This window comes from Xylaria bambusicola (assembly GCF_022495145.1).
Source record: "Xylaria bambusicola strain CBS 139988 unplaced genomic scaffold F5B22scaffold_35, whole genome shotgun sequence".
Taxonomy (NCBI): Eukaryota; Fungi; Ascomycota; class Sordariomycetes; order Xylariales; family Xylariaceae; genus Xylaria; species Xylaria bambusicola.
Window position 1 is genome coordinate 701 of NW_025953588.1, and position 15,170 is coordinate 15,870.

The 15,170-nt window shown below is 49.4% G+C and overlaps 4 protein-coding genes across 4 annotated transcripts; 3 read left to right on the forward strand and 1 right to left on the reverse strand.

The window, feature by feature from the left end:
• The first annotated feature begins 3,155 nt into the window (after positions 1-3,155).
• On the forward strand, positions 3,156-5,254 carry F5B22DRAFT_302905 (uncharacterized protein). Its single transcript, XM_047970544.1, has one exon. The coding sequence runs from the start codon at positions 3,411-3,413 to the stop codon at positions 5,133-5,135; it is 1,725 nt and encodes a 574-aa protein (XP_047828738.1). The 5' UTR covers positions 3,156-3,410; the 3' UTR covers positions 5,136-5,254.
• Positions 5,255-8,179: 2,925 nt separating this feature from the next.
• F5B22DRAFT_648556 (uncharacterized protein) lies at positions 8,180-9,538 on the forward strand (the record flags this gene model as incomplete). Its single annotated transcript, XM_047979031.1, has 1 exon — positions 8,180-9,538. The coding sequence occupies one exon, from the start codon at positions 8,180-8,182 to the stop codon at positions 9,536-9,538; it is 1,359 nt and encodes a 452-aa protein (XP_047828739.1).
• Positions 9,539-11,653: 2,115 nt separating this feature from the next.
• Positions 11,654-12,010, forward strand: F5B22DRAFT_303085 (uncharacterized protein). The gene has a single exon (XM_047970546.1). The coding sequence runs from the start codon at positions 11,715-11,717 to the stop codon at positions 11,925-11,927; it is 213 nt and encodes a 70-aa protein (XP_047828740.1). The 5' UTR covers positions 11,654-11,714; the 3' UTR covers positions 11,928-12,010.
• On the reverse strand, positions 12,011-14,909 carry F5B22DRAFT_303095 (sulfate permease). The gene is made up of 4 exons (XM_047970547.1): positions 14,470-14,909; positions 14,270-14,415; positions 13,669-14,215; positions 12,011-13,608 (listed from the first exon to the last, which is right to left on the reverse strand). Exons 1-4 carry the CDS (start codon positions 14,741-14,743, stop codon positions 12,095-12,097), a joined length of 2,481 nt encoding a protein of 826 aa, XP_047828741.1. The 5' UTR covers positions 14,744-14,909; the 3' UTR covers positions 12,011-12,094.
• Positions 14,910-15,170: the final 261 nt, after the last annotated feature.

Sequence of the window (15,170 nt, forward strand, 5' to 3'; positions counted from 1 at the left end):
ACCCCGAGAGGGAGAAACACGGAAGAGCGCCTCACTCGGATGCTATCCCCCGGACCCCGGGTCCCTGCTGCTCAAGTATACTATATATATTATTAAGTATATACATATGGTACGTCTTATAGAGTACTTACTTATAGTATCTCGAGTACTGCGCTAGATGCCTAAAATACAGGGAGATACCAGAGACTATGATTACCTTGGTAGGTACCTACATGTACTTAAGCACCACGTTCACCCGACTCCACCGGTACCTGGCCATGTCATGGGTAGCTGCTTAGTCTTGTTGGCGGCGAATCTCGGGCAGATGTGTCGAGCTAACCTCTCGCTTCTCTAGGTACATGTAGGTATTGTCTCATCGCACGCGCTCAATCTACTATGTACCTAGGCACCTACGAGTGAGATGCTAGGTGTATGTGTATGTAAGCATTTCCAGGCTTCTAGAACAAATTCGAGAACATTGTTAGTGGGCCTGTATGGTGGGTCGTGCGCTTACGTACTTACAGCTTACCTATGTACATAGGTACCTAGGTAGTTACTTAGACTCCCTGCCTGGGTAGGTAACTTAATAGTATACGATTAAGTAGATGCGATTTCTTTGTAGCCGCAACCAGGGCTGGCTGAAATAGACCAAAGGCACTAGCAGCCTTACATAGAGTATACTTTGATGTCTACCTAGGGACTGACATATATTCATTCTCATAGCCTTTAATACATCAATCACCCAGCTCGGACAAATCTACCTACATATAAGTAGGATCCATCACCGATTCGGTCCAGGTCTTCAAATTAAGCTAGCGCATTCAGCTATGCTATCTGATTCTCGAGATAGGTAGCTATGATCCGTCATACTTATGCCTAAGTACTACATGTCAAGACAGCTAGCCAAGTCAACAAAGCCAAGGTGATGCGTCGAAGTACATACGTAAGTAGTAGTAGGGACAATTCTTAAGTACATAGAAGAAGATCCACTGTCGATAAGGATTTATGCACCAACCACACGAGCCCAAATCGACAGGCTACGTGATTAGCCTATGCTGGAGAGATTAGCCGTATTGGGACTTGGGTGGACAACTTGAGGACAAAATGGTAGGGGTACTGCCAGCTGCTCAACACCTTCTCAACATCTTCGCAAGAGTACCTACCTACTGTTGGCAACGGGGCAACGACACAGCATTGCATTACCTCCAATTAGGTACTTGGTCATGTCGGAAAATATTATCTGTATTGAGCTGGCAACCAACCTACTTGAAGCACGGAGCAGGTACTATGTAGGAGTATATATATGTGCCATAAGTTTGCACACAGCTTCTCTGACACACAAGATGAGGCGCAAGAGCTGCCCAGGTGAAGACTCTGAAGAAGCAAGCTGCCAGCGCTAATACCGACTAAGCGCGCTGCTACACTTCAATGAGACCTGCTAATTAAAGCACAGCGTATCAAAGATATATACCTAGGTACCTATATGCCTACTTACACATATATCACATATATCAACAGTAAGTACGGAGTAGGTAGGTACCTATTACAAATGTACCTACTGTACCTACCTACATACTTACTTACATACCTACTTGGCATGTAGGAGCAAATCTTCTCCATGTACCAGTACCTACCTCGCATTCTACAACGTAGCGTACCTGGGTATCTATATGCTTTTGTCCCTTCGAACGCAACGAGTAGTTCTATCATGCTTTGCGTCGCCCATATATTCCCTACATAAGGACGCCGCCGCACTCTCACGGCACGAGTCCAACCCGTCGACTTTTGGACCTTTCATAATGTCTCCCACCAATCATGCATACTCCGCGCACTCTCGGAGCCGATGAGGCGAGGCTTGTAGCAACGGACGGTAGTATAGGATAGGGAGAAGGGAGACCGACACCAGAGTCGCATACGGCAGTGAGCATCGAGGAGGGTGACAACGCCTGCTTGTCGTCCTAACGGAACATTGCCGATATCCCGCCCACATTACACTGAGAATAGTCCGGATCCATCCATTCGGTTAAGCTTGGATTTGGCCATACGATCGATTCGAATATTTATAGAGTAACCCTTCGCTTCCAACCCATACCGCAGTAGATCGACTCTGCATATGTACTTCCTGGGGTGTTGCCAGAACAGATTGGCTAGCGGCCCATGGGCTAATGATATTGTGTAGCGGGAAGGGATAACAGAATTTGCTTTTCTCCCTCGATATACCAACGCCCAGTCGTGTCATACCGTTCCAGGCATTTCCAACGTCAGGCTATCCAGTATCTCATTAACCAGTTTTTGCCATTTGCGCGGATGCCAGCGTCCCTAGGTCCATGAGAATCATCAATCGGGATCATCCTCAAGACCTCAGTCCCCTTACGTACGTTCCCTTCCACTACGCTGAGTGCCGCGCTGGCCCTGCTCAGCTGGTTGAAAGAGGTTGGTGGAAATTAACAGGGCCGCAATCGGAAATGGGGCCAAATCGCATCTTTACCAGGCACAAATTTGTCCTACATTGACTTGATCACCATTGTCGGTAAGGATTCGATATCATGATGATGATGATATTGATGCTGTTGTTGTCGCAAGCACCAGATACGCTAGTGCAGCATCTGGCGGCCGCTGTTGGTAGTTCCGGTTACGCATCAAGAGTATGTGTGCGCCTTCTGCTGAACAATGAATATCAGGCGATTAACCAATCGCATCATGTCAGAAGGAGCTCTTCTCACCTCGCGAATGACTAGTCACCCTGCACAGTGGCGCACCGGTCACATTGTTTGCATTAATGAGATGGTAGGTACCTGTATACACATCACACCGTCAGTCTCCCAGGATTGCTCAATTCGGGATACTCGCAGCGTTGAAGTCGGGGACCATTCTCATGGGATAATTCGTGCCTGGCAAAAAGGCAAGGCTGAAGACCTCTAGTAGAGAGAAGAAAAACAAGAAAAGGAAGAAAAAAGAAAATCGAACCAAAAGGGGAAAAGAAGCGTAATCCCGCAAGCTTTCAGAATGCTCAAAAACCCCCGATTGTGCTGCAATACGAGCCAGCATGTAGGACAGATCATTTTGGACAACAGACAACTAGCCAGCCAGCGAGATCGAGGGTTAGCGAATGTGCCTCAAAAAAATGCGTGGTATCCGCCGGGTGACTGCCGACGGCCACATATTAGCTCGCATTGAAAGACGAGTCTCTCCCGCCAAGTAGATAGACAATTTTGAAGCCCGTCGCCTGGGACCAATCTCAACACCACAAACACAATGAAGGCATGGGCGTTGACCTACTGTTAACTGTAGGTATTTAAAGAATTCCTCGGCGACTACCATTATCGCGGTCTAGCCCTGTGTCTCGTCGATCTTAGGTAGTTTCATCTTATTACTGCCCCCCACTGCCATTTTGTCTGACCTATCCGGCGGCTCCATTGTGAACCTGCGACATGGACCTGTCCCAGAGGGCGGTTGAGGAGGTGGTCCACCCTACTGCAGCTTTTCTTCGGGCATCAGGTGGCGCGTCCCGGCTGTACTCAGAGAATGCTCCCCAACCGTCATGGAACAACTCCCTACTGAATCCGAAAAATCGAATAGACAGTCTCGAAATCCCCGGCAGTCCGCTGTGGCGAGTCGACGGGTGCACTGGCCTGGGCACTCAATACTATGCCGTCCCCATCTGCCTTCCGAATGTTCCGCCGATGCGGATGGACGTTTTCATACCGGAGAACCAACCAGCACACATCCGAGAACAGCTCGATCTCCACAAGGCATTCCATACCAAGGATGCTGTAAGATTGTCGAGGCTCGCCATCACCAAACACATTGTAAGAACTCTACAGGCCTGGACCGAGTCTACCTTTGAGGATATCCATGCTTTCGAGCGCTTCTACAAATCAAAACCGTTCGGATCACGTCTGGTTTTCGAGAATTTATCCTTGGACATTCGTCAGATCAATGTCCGACTCGGTCCTAACCACAATCTCGAACTGCAATTATTATCGCTCCAAAGCCTAAATTCTCTATGGGGAACCATGTTACAGTCTCTTCAAGTGGTGGATTTCTTCGATGTGCACGTCGTCTCCGTCTTGCATGACAGCGTGTGTCTTGTTCGTATCCAGGAACAGCTCTTCATCTTCAAGGCACTAGTTAGCGAGACCAAGTATCTGTACCACGAACTGAAGACACTGTGCACTGTAGAACCGCATGCGAATATAATATCGCGTCCTATCCACCTCGTCAGGAAACCATGCAGTTTTGGCGGTAAGCATGCCATTGTGGGCTTCACCACCTTTTATCACCAACACGGCAGTCTTCGGGACCTCTTGCCTCAGCTTCGGATTCACGGTCGCCTGCGGCTAGAGGATCAGTTCAAGTGGTCCATTCAAGTGATTCGGGCACTGGAGCACCTGCGGGTCCGTTCATCGACTTACTACCCTGATCTTCGCCTCGATAACCTTGTCTTGTCCAAGGGTTTTGACATTGTCATGGTTGATTTCGAACAGCGAGGGGTGTGGTGCGAGTTTGCGGCGCCCGAGGTTAATGCGATCGAATACATACGACTAATTGCTGCAGACGATCGAATCCCGAGCGAAGTGAGCCTCAAATACCAGGGCATCATGCGAGATCTGGTACCAGACTATGATGTTCTGCAGGAAGACCGATATACTAACCCGCAAGATGGTTATAATGCATCATGGATCGCCCTTAGCCCCGAGGAGCAAGAACTGGCCGAAGTTTATATGGTTGGGCGGCTACTTTGGTGCATATTCGAAGGCGTCAGCGGACCTCAGAAGGCCGCTGTATGGCAGTCATATCGGTGGGAGTCTAACCTGGAATTCCCTGAGTACGACCGAACACCACCGGCCCTGAGAGAGCTCATCGACCGCTGTACCCGGGGAAGGCGACCGAATCTTGGCAGCGTTATTATCAGACAGCGCAGCCACTTGCTGTTGCGTCACCGGACCGGGGAGGATCATGACGCTGAGCAAGTCCAGGATGCCGCAACGGCCCATTGGGTAGCCGAGCTCAAGTGGGCAGAGGAGTTTTTGGTCGATAGAAGTCGTCTGCGGGAACAAGGTATCTGGAACAACAACTACTATAAAAGGCCGCGCCTTGTGGAAGTTTTGGAGGCTCTTTTGGACATCCAAAGGCAGTATGCATCAACATCATGATAATGTCAATTCAAAAACTCGCGCAAGGCACATGGTACTTCTGGCTTGGCACTGTACCCTCGGAATTAATAAGGGAACGATATAAATCGAGTCATGTTCACCAGAGCTTGCTGCAATCGAACCCATGTTTGAGAAATGGTCTAGAATGGCCTCAGAGAGAACTATATTATGATAGACATCATTCTACTTTATATGCCCGCGTACACACGCCAATACATTGAAACCTCAACGAATATCGATGCATCGAGTTGAAATAGGCAATGATCTCTGTCGTGTGGTGTTCCCTATGTTTAGCATTGGCCGTATATTTCCACTGGTTAGCTCATCTCGCAGCCTGCTTCTGATTGTCTCAGCCGACCTTTTTGAATCGATACAGAAAAGCGAGGGCGAGCTATCACGTGAGACGCTTGTACAGAGTGATCAATCACAGCTGTCCAGACAGAATATAGCTCGAAACGAATATGCAACTAGGTCCATCTGCAAACTCTCACTCAACAACATTAGGCTGCTCCGCCTCGTCAATCGTATAGATATCAACGCTAACTCCCCACCGCTGCCTAGATGGCGGTGTTAGCGAGATAGACAGAGTTCAGTCATCATCCGTAATCCCCCTTACACGATGAGCTAACGGCGAACAATTCAGAAAAGGATAGTGGCTTTATGCAGGCTGATCGTGATGTTTGATATTCTACTATGCACAGTGTTCTCAGCTTAATACACCAACCAGATGATTTTCCTCTGCGAAACGAAGCTCGTCCGATTTATCCGAATTCTAAAGAAACTGTGCTGCAATGACTCGGAATAATTCAATCTCCGTCAAGGCAGATTTCGCCCCTTGTTTCTCCTGCACGCTCCCGAAACATGTGCTGAAATCTCACTCGGTCTGATAATTGCCGACTCTAAGGTATAAACTGGAGGCACGAGTCGAGGTGAGTCAAGCCTACCCATGTGATCAAGGCGTCGGGGACACAAGACAAGATGGCTGTTAGAATAGCTGCATAACCAACGTTCGGTTAGAGTACCAATCAGGCACTGAGGTTCAATAGGAGGTTAAGCTAAGTTGCGTATGCATGTGCGTGCGAGTCACCACAGTCAGCTTAGGCATCAGCTGTGACGCTTGATTCATTTCCCCTTCGTTAGACGTGGTAGCTGTTGGTTAGCGGTTTGCTGGCTCCGGGACGGACAGAGGTAACTCAGTCAGTGATGTAGTGGAAGTTGTTCTAGATGATGTCCAAGCACGCGACGCACGCATTTTACGATGCACGATGCGGAGGCTGTACCTCACGAGACAACGATCCAAGACGACGGGATAACGCCATTACAGTGGTAGAAGAGATGGGGATGTTTGAGCGGACACCGCAGAGTATGCCTTGTGAGGAGCAAAGCAAGGTGAAGGCCGAACGAAGCAATGATCCAGCATGATGCGGTATAATCCGGCAAGATCCGGCATGATGTGTGGAAACAAGGCGATCATCTGTGTTATCCAGGTGCAATAATAGGACCGCATTGGGACTACCGTCACCGTGGCGTCGGCTATCCGCGCTGTCGGGACGGTGGACATGGAAAGGCTGAAGGGCCAATGCGCACGGCTGCGAGAATCCCAAGACAGATGGAATCATAGTGGGGTAACACAGCGTGGGAGCCCTCAATTCTCTGTAGGAAACCATCGTGAGCAAGGAGGGGACAAGGAAAGGGAGGGAGAGAGGTCAGGTAATAAGGGAGGGGGGGGTTCGTTGGTAACGGGCCACCGAAACGGGCCGCCCCCTTCAACTGGGGACTTTGGGCGGAATTAGGCTTGAATTACCTAGGCTATGGACAGCCGTGCACAGTGGTGGACAGTGGTGCTGGCAGCGGGTTGGCAGTGGTTTAGCGGTCATTTTAGCGGTCATTTTAGCGGTAATTGTAGCGGGGGTATGGCGGTGGTATAGCGGTCGTTGGCCTGGGAGGTGGCCGCCGTTTGAGCGGCCTGGTCTGAGGCTTTGCGGCCAGATATCAAGGCCCGTGGATCAAAACGTTACAACACATGTCGGAATTGGGGGCTCCATCGACTTTATACTGCCTGCGAACGGATCGGTCGGGCTACCCTAGCGTCGAGTCTGACCCAACACACCGAGAAACAAGAAAGACTGAGGGCCCCGACTACGAAGTATGCATGGTGCTTCTGCCGCATCGATTTCGAGAAACGCCATCGCCCGAACACCTCGAGCTCACCGCATACGCACCAATCATGACCCCGGTCCGTCGCTGCATCCGTGGCTGAGGGCCCCAAAGATCCAAGGAGTCCAAAGAGTCCAAAGAACAGACAATTCTACCTGCTACTATACCTACTTACTATACTTACTAAGTACCTAGGTAAGTAGGCAGCGTGCCGACACTTCGCCCACCCACTTGTTTGTTGCGTACCGGTATCCGGAGTGTAGGTAGTAGTGTAGGTCTGACTCCTTCATGCGAAGACTTCAGACGATCTGTTTTCCCGCCTCTTCGAGATGGCCTTCCCAGCCCTAACCCTCCTAGAGTAGGTCCCGCATTGGCTGTCGTGTCCTTTTGGACCGATCGTCATGCTTGCTAAGGTGCCATCGCGATGGACCCCCAATTGGTGCTACGCCATTTTGCAGCTGGATTTGACCCCATATACGTACGTGATCGTGCTTCGCCCTTCTTGGGATTCCAGAGGTATCACCCTGATGGATTCTCTGCCTCGTTGGTATGCTGGCCGCCGGTGGGATGACCACATCCTGACCACATACCCGGGACTGGGACCGCTAACATAGCCAAGCAGCTGGCCGCCATAACGGGCCTCTCTGCTTGCTGATTTTGCTCGTCCCGTCGTAGAGTCACCATATTGTAGAATACTACATTCTCGAAGCCTGGTTGCTCATCATGTACATCATATGTTCTATATATTCTCCATCGCCGGTTTTAGAAATGTAAGTCGAAGAGAAAAAAGTCCTACAAGTCCTACAACCCATCAGAGTTTCTTCCCAAGAGCTCGCTTTTCAATGTCCCTTCCTATTGAGCGAATGAGTCAGCTTTCCCTTGGAAGCATGTCTAGCTCGAGTGGCTCCCCAGGTCGACGACCTGAGGTGGACTCAGCTGGATTCAATTGGAGATCGGAAATGGATACGAGCATCGACTTTGACGAGGCGGCTGGTATCGCAACGTTTCCTTTTGGCAATAGATATTCTATACGCGAACTTCTACCAGGGTCGAAAAACGCCGTCACCAAGGCACTGAAAACGTCATCGAAGCTCTCATTGCGTGGCTGCTCGGCTCGGGGCCAGAGTTACGTGTTCCTCATTTCAGAAACCATAGAACACCATGTCAGAGCTCCTTACGGCGGCGGTCCTTATGATGGCCCTAGCTGCACATGCCGACAAGATGAGCGGAGTGTTGGACTTCAACACCCTTGCCGACATACGCTTTGGCTTTGCGATCAGATACTGAGTCAGCTAGTCCCATTACAAAGTGACCCTCACAGCTGGCGAGAAGATGGATATACCACGAAACACGGTAATGTTTGCGACTTCATATCCGACTTTCATTTCGACGTATTAGCCGACAGTCTTCGTTGCGATATCGTGGCGGGAGAGTCTTCAGGGCCCAGACCACACAGAATTCAGACAGCCCGCGAGGTCCTCGCAACATTGTCTGGAAGCCCCGTCGACCAGTATCGGCCAGACCTCACAAGTGAGTCTGAAGAAAAGACAATAGTGAAGGAAGGCGACCTGGAGGCAACCATATTCCGCATGTTGCTTCAGAGCGACTCGCTACTCTCATACTTCCTAGCATTGATGCGAGATCACGAGCGACTTAATCCTCGGTTCAGGCGATTCCGCGATCGTGCTGACTCTGCACTAGAGGCCTTCGACAAGTATATCAAAGCTTCGGATCTAAGGAGGGTTGAACTGTCGAAGGACCCACAGTGGTGCTACAAAACGTTCAAAGACATCTCGAAGCAAATCAGGTCTATTATCCTTTATTCTGAGAGGGATCTCGACGCCTCCGATCGACGTGCCGCAGCCAGTACTTTAGTCTATATCTTGGATCAAGTCGTCAGTCGCAATGAAGACCATGAAGTTAGACGCGGTAATCCTGACGAAGGTCAACTGGAGAATTCGAGAAAGATCAACCTCTGCAAAGAACTCATTGTTGAGTCAAGCCACGATTTTATTCTCGATATCTTAGATGAACTTCAAGAGTCTGTCAGCCATTTGCTGCCCGAGCTAGATCGAATCGAGCGAGTCCTCGCCAACACCAACGTTCCCGCGTCTTATTGCAATAAACTCAGGGATATAATCATACGCTTGCGCAGTGTGCGATCTAGAGTAGAATCCGGACCTACGGAGAGCTCTCGGAAGCGTACAAGTCATGATGGCGACCGCCCCCCAAAACGTGTCAAATGAATGTGTACGCAATGCGTTTCAATCTACTCCGTTCTACCAAGAAGCTCAGATATGGACTATCTTAATTAGGGCACTAGAAATTCTAGCATTTTCCTCCCGAGCTGGTTCTTTTCGAGGAAACTGTGAGCGATGAGCCAGACTGTGTGTCTGGCTTTGACGCCTATCACCCGGTTGAAACCCGTTTCCTTCTCCTCACTCTTTTACAAAGTGGCACCTTTCTCTCTGTTGGATGACTAATTGACAATCGGGCTCCGGAAGCTTATACTGTCCTGGGATATGGTCTTCAACGCAACCACTTCTGCTCCTTTTTTTGGCCCCATTCTTCCTATTTCTATTTTTCTTACCACCACTCTTGCGTTGTCTTGATGACACGACAGATATGTCACGACTAAAACCATCTTGTATACTATAGATAAGAAAACATTAGACAAAACACTAGTTTTAGGTCAGCAATGAAACACAACGTGTCATGATTCCCTTCTATAAATATCTTGACTTACATTTCCATCTCGTCTTTTCGGCATTTGAAAAAATTTTCTGAGCCAATGTAAAAAAAGTAATGAATGCCTAAGAATGTATTATATGTAAGTGAGAGCCGTAAATGACAAGGCTTGCGAATCCCGTCATCTATACATCCCTCAGGAGCAAGGCACACGGATCGGACTACGCAAGCTTCCTTCCGATTGGGCAGGTTACTAGGAATATATGTAGGTAAGGTAAAGCAGGCTGGCCGGCGAAAAAGAGCTACAGCTATCGCCATGCGCCATGCGCGAAAGCGCTACATACATACCTAACTGGCTAGTTCTATGTCCTTTTTGTTATTTTTTGGGGGGATGGCGTGTGTGTGTGTGTGTGTGTGTTCAACGTAGTAAGAAAGGAGGAGAGGAAATCGTTGAATAGCCGGCCGGCCGGACAGCATTAGGATCGGGTTTTGCTTACTTGCCTTCTACTTACTATTTCGACTCTCAGTAAGACTGAAAATTTATTTGGTTACATCCGCAGACGTAAGTGTTTGTTTACTTTATTTTTCGGCATCACACAAGCCCGCCGGCCACGACGACCAAAAGGCCGGCCAGACAGACTCATGATGCGTGGTTGCGGGCAAGGCATGTAAGAATGGGGGTTTCCCTGTTCGCCTCGCCTCGCCCCGTCGTTTCTAATCCTGATTCCATTCGTAAATCGTGTCCTTCCCGAAAATTAGATTGGCCAAGTCCGTCAGTTAGAGAAGTGATTTAAAGTCTCAATGACAGTAGGTACGTGGGTATTTGGGCATACTGAAGAGGGGCTTGAGGGCAAGCATACTTCTACATGTCTCCCGGCAATATCGTTTACTTACTTCACCTCGCTGTAGTATCAAGGACTGGCCGAGCGATTTTAGATGGCTGAAAAGTGAGCATTGATGGATTCTTACGTGGACTTATGTTCGTGATATGTCGACAAGTTAATGACGGGAGGAGAAGGATGTTACCAAGTTATGGGTACCAGATGCGGCTATGCTCGATGCAATGCATGCATGTATTTTCATGCACATAATTATCCCAAACATACCGCATGCCGAAGTCAGTCTGACATAGCCCATCACGGTGATCTCTCTCTCTCTCTTTCTTTTACTGGATTAGGTAGTATTCGCATCGGTCCCGTCAATCGGTCCCGTCAGCCATCTCTCGAAGGTTTTCACAACCGCCTCGTATGAATTTGGTGGGTATGACGGGAAACAGGCGAGGAGAAACAGACAGATACTACATCTAAAGAAGTGTTCTTTTCGGGCCGTATAATCCATCCATGCCCCTTCTTCTGGTGACGTTTGCAGCCTTTTTGTTAACCCCCCCTGGGCACACCCTTGATGGGTGGGTAGGACGGAATTGAGGTTGGGTTGCATGCCACCGTTGGCCGAGCTGAAAGGGAAACGCAGTGTGTGAGATCTACTTACGACATTCGTCTGGCCTGATATCATAGCTTCAATCGTCCACCGAAGACTGTTTGCCAGCCTTACGAGGGTCGTTGATGCTTGAAGAGATGGGACAGAGGCCGTTGATAAAATGAGGGGTAATACCACATACCCTTAAAGGAATGTGGAAACTGTTCATTGTGCATTTCAGCAGTTGCGAACCGTGAAGCTAGATAAATGCGAAGGAGTCACGTGTGAACTTGTAGGAACAAATTGTCGTGAGGAAACATGATGCTACAATGTTCGCTCATCGCTCTTGTGGAGGTATCTCTAACTTGTCGTTACTTAGCATTGACTAACAAAATGCTACATGGGTATATGAAAACTGCTTCTCCAGCAACCCTCTTGGCCAAATACCGAAATATAAATAAAAAAAGAGGGGGCGTATCACCAGTGCTTCAGCAACAAAGTGACCCCAAGGCCGCACCTCTCCAGAAATAGCCTCACTTCCCAGCTGTGCAGGCATCGCAGGTAGTTATCCAAACATTCTGCCCTACCCTCTAAGGGGTAGCAATATAAATGTAAATATATTCACGAAAAATTATTACATCAGCGACCTAAAACCGTCTGGCCCGCGATGATGATTCTATAAAACGCGTTCACGGGATTCAGGGTGCGCTGTCTGACCCGCTGGCACCCTGCCTCTGGAACTCCTCTCTGGCCTCGACGTTTGCAATGGCGCTCTGCAGGGCGCTCGTCAGGTCGACGTGGAACAGGGGACGGTTAATACCATGTACCACAGCCCTACGAGGCGACCTGGGGTCAGGATTCTTCGACTTTACCACAGATTCCGAGCTGCTAGAAGCGCCACTGGGCTGAATGATGCCTTCAGACCGTCCGGCCTCAGGGTCCTCAGCCCGACTCTGCATGAGGACGAGCTCTTTCTCATTTGCCTCACGCTCCGCGGCCGCAGCGGCTGAGTCGTTGCCGCCAATTTCGGCGATGCTGAAAATCGACTTCCACCGCGAGTGCGCCCCGTCTGCACGCACCGCAGGGTAGCCAAAGCCCGCAGACAGGAGTGCACGCTTCGTCCATCGATTGGAGATGCACGCAATATGCCAGTCCACAACATCCGGCGCCGTGTATCGGTCAAGTTGGTTCCGGATGTCAATGAGCATCTGCGTAGATGTCACATCGACATTGTTAACGGAGCTGAAGTCAAGGATGATAGCCTTGAGGGTGGGCAGGTTCGTATTAAGGTCCTCGGGCCTCTTCGGGCCTGGGTCATTCCAAGGTCTCTCGCCCTTCTTACTATCTCTCAGGGTCGTAGGTCGTGTGTGGGCGAAGACATACTCCACTAAGTACTCCATTGTACTACTGACACTGGGATAGTTCAGCAGCTCAGAGAAACGGTAGATGAAAATGCCAGGATATGGGCTCGTCAGCTCTACACCGGGATTAGAGCCATCTTGGTGGTCAATCGGAAGGAAAACGTTGCGGGTGTGAGCGCTAGGGGTAGGGTCGGGCTTGAAAGTTCCGTACTCGTTGACCGGGCGGTTATCGTTGCCAGAGATGATGTGATCCCCAACGACGGAGTGTACCTGGACTCTGCCAAGGAATGTACCTTTGGCTCTGAGATTTCGCACAAGAAAGATAGCGAACGATATCGAGATTGTCGTGTAGATACCTATTTCGATCGTAGTGAAAATGGTAACAATCACACCAATGAAGAAGATAATGGGTTCCAAAGGCGACACGCGCCAGAATCCATACACGGTGTTAGGCGACGTGATGAGATCACCGACAGCATGAATAATGACGGCCGAAAGTGCGGCGTTGGGGATGTAAAAGAATACCGCTGTCAGTGCATATATAGCAAGAAGAACGATTATACCTGTGATGACACCTGCGAAAGGGGTCTTGACACCAGCTTTCGATTTGATGGCCGTCCGACTGAAGGAACCAGTAGCGGGATATCCACCTAGGAAAGGGCCAATCACATTGGTAACCCCGATCGCCACCATTTCTTGGGATGGGTTGATCCTGTAATTGTTGACTCGGCCAAAAGACTTTGAGATGGCGATGTGCTCAATAAGAAGTACAATAACAGTGGCGGGGATTTCACTGGCAAACGAACTAATGATATCTGTATTGATTGTTGGCACAGCAGCGTGTGTGAAACCTACAGGGCCAGTTAGCTATGTAATTGCTCAAGAATGTCAATACTGCTGGGCTTGCTCACCTCGTGGGACTGTGCCGAGAATCTTGAAGGCTGGGTTTTTTCGACGATGCATATTCACTAACCAACTAACCAGGGTATACAGAAGGATGGCAAATACCGACCTCAACGTGTTCAAGAAGAAAAAAACCTTCTGGCGGTTTGGGTATTTTCTAGCCGCCCAGCCGCAGGAAAACCGAATGGCATAGAGCAAGAACAGGGCAGTGAGGCCGATTGCTGCATTCAAGTTGGTTCTGGGCAGACCCTTCAGAGTGTTGATAATGACCAGATACGTTGAATCTCTGGTAGAGAAGCCTTCAATGCCAAGTAAACCGGGTACTTGTCCAGCAGCAATGTTGATTGCCGAGCCTGTCATGAAGGCTGCGAGTGATACCACCGGGATCAGTTCGACAATCCAGCCAAATCGTATCAGGCCAATGAAGAGCACAATTGCGCCGCATATAACGGCTAGAGCTGACGCGATGACCCATGGTGTGTCTTTGTACTCGGGGTGTGCGGTAACGACATTATTTACCACGGTGCCCGTGACAGTGGAAAGCACGGCGACGGGCTATATACCATGTGTTAACAATCGAAGTGCCATGTTTTAGATGGGGCAACCTACCCCGATGGTGATATCTTTGGAAGTTGCAAAGAACCAGTAGAGAATAACACCAACAAACGAGGAGTAAAGACCAAATTGGACGGGGAGCTCGGCAAGTTTAGCGTATGCCATTCCTTGAGGGACGACAACCGCTCCTATAGTTATCCCTGCATAGATTATCAGCATCGGGGCTTTCACTGGTGATATTTCGACAGTCTCACCTGCAACGAGGTCGCCGGTAAGCCATTGGACGTTGTAAAAGCCGATCCATGATAGAAATGGGAACAGCGAAAGGATGTATTCGTAGACACCCTTCCTAGTAGGTACGATGCTGGCCAGAACTTCTTTGACTGTTGGCTGTTCTTCGAAGAAAGAGTCTGCAGTTTGGATCGAGAAGACAGACTCCCCTCTCGTAACCCTCTCGGTCTCAGGCTCGGCGAGCTTGATGCCAAGTACCTTGGCTAAGCCATGGCCGATGCGGCTACTCGAAGACATGGCGATGTTCTGACGATATGGATGCAACGAAGAGAAGGCCGAGCGACAAATGAGGTGAGCCAAGGGTCTTTGTATCGCTCGTAGGGTATGGTGTACTGTACGTGATCACGCACAACACGAGCCCTGAGCGCCAAGAAGGCGTCTTGGCGTCTGGTTGGCTAGCTAGAGGTCCAGGGCAATGACGTGCTCAAGCCTCGAATATCACACTTTGGATCCTTCAAATCAACGACGAAACAACGGGAGTATAGAGTCTTAGAACGGTGTTTTCGCCGAGATGACGCCTTCAATGGTGTGAGAATGTGCGCTAGAGGCTCTTGGGGTTGAAGTTAAAGTTATTCGAATCTTTCGTTTGCAGAATGAAATGACACCCAGAAATCAACGCTGTCTATAATGCAAATTATACCAGAAACGGTGAAATTTCTGGCTG

What these genes read in the sequence shown, in the direction of transcription:
- F5B22DRAFT_302905 (XM_047970544.1), top strand. Translation starts at nt 3,411, where the DNA reads ATGGACCTGTCCCAGAGGGCGGTTGAGGAGGTGGTCCACCCTACTGCA.
- F5B22DRAFT_303085 (XM_047970546.1), top strand. Translation starts at nt 11,715, where the DNA reads ATGATGCTACAATGTTCGCTCATCGCTCTTGTGGAGGTATCTCTAACT.
- F5B22DRAFT_303095 (XM_047970547.1), bottom strand. Translation starts at nt 14,743, where the DNA reads ATGTCTTCGAGTAGCCGCATCGGCCATGGCTTAGCCAAGGTACTTGGC. An exon ending in TACCGGCGACCTCGTTGCAG is followed by an intron (nt 14,416 to 14,469) that starts GTGAGACTGTCG and finishes TAATCTATGCAG; the next exon opens with GGATAACTATAGGAGCGGTT. An exon ending in CCAAAGATATCACCATCGGG is followed by an intron (nt 14,216 to 14,269) that starts GTAGGTTGCCCC and finishes CATGGTATATAG; the next exon opens with CCCGTCGCCGTGCTTTCCAC.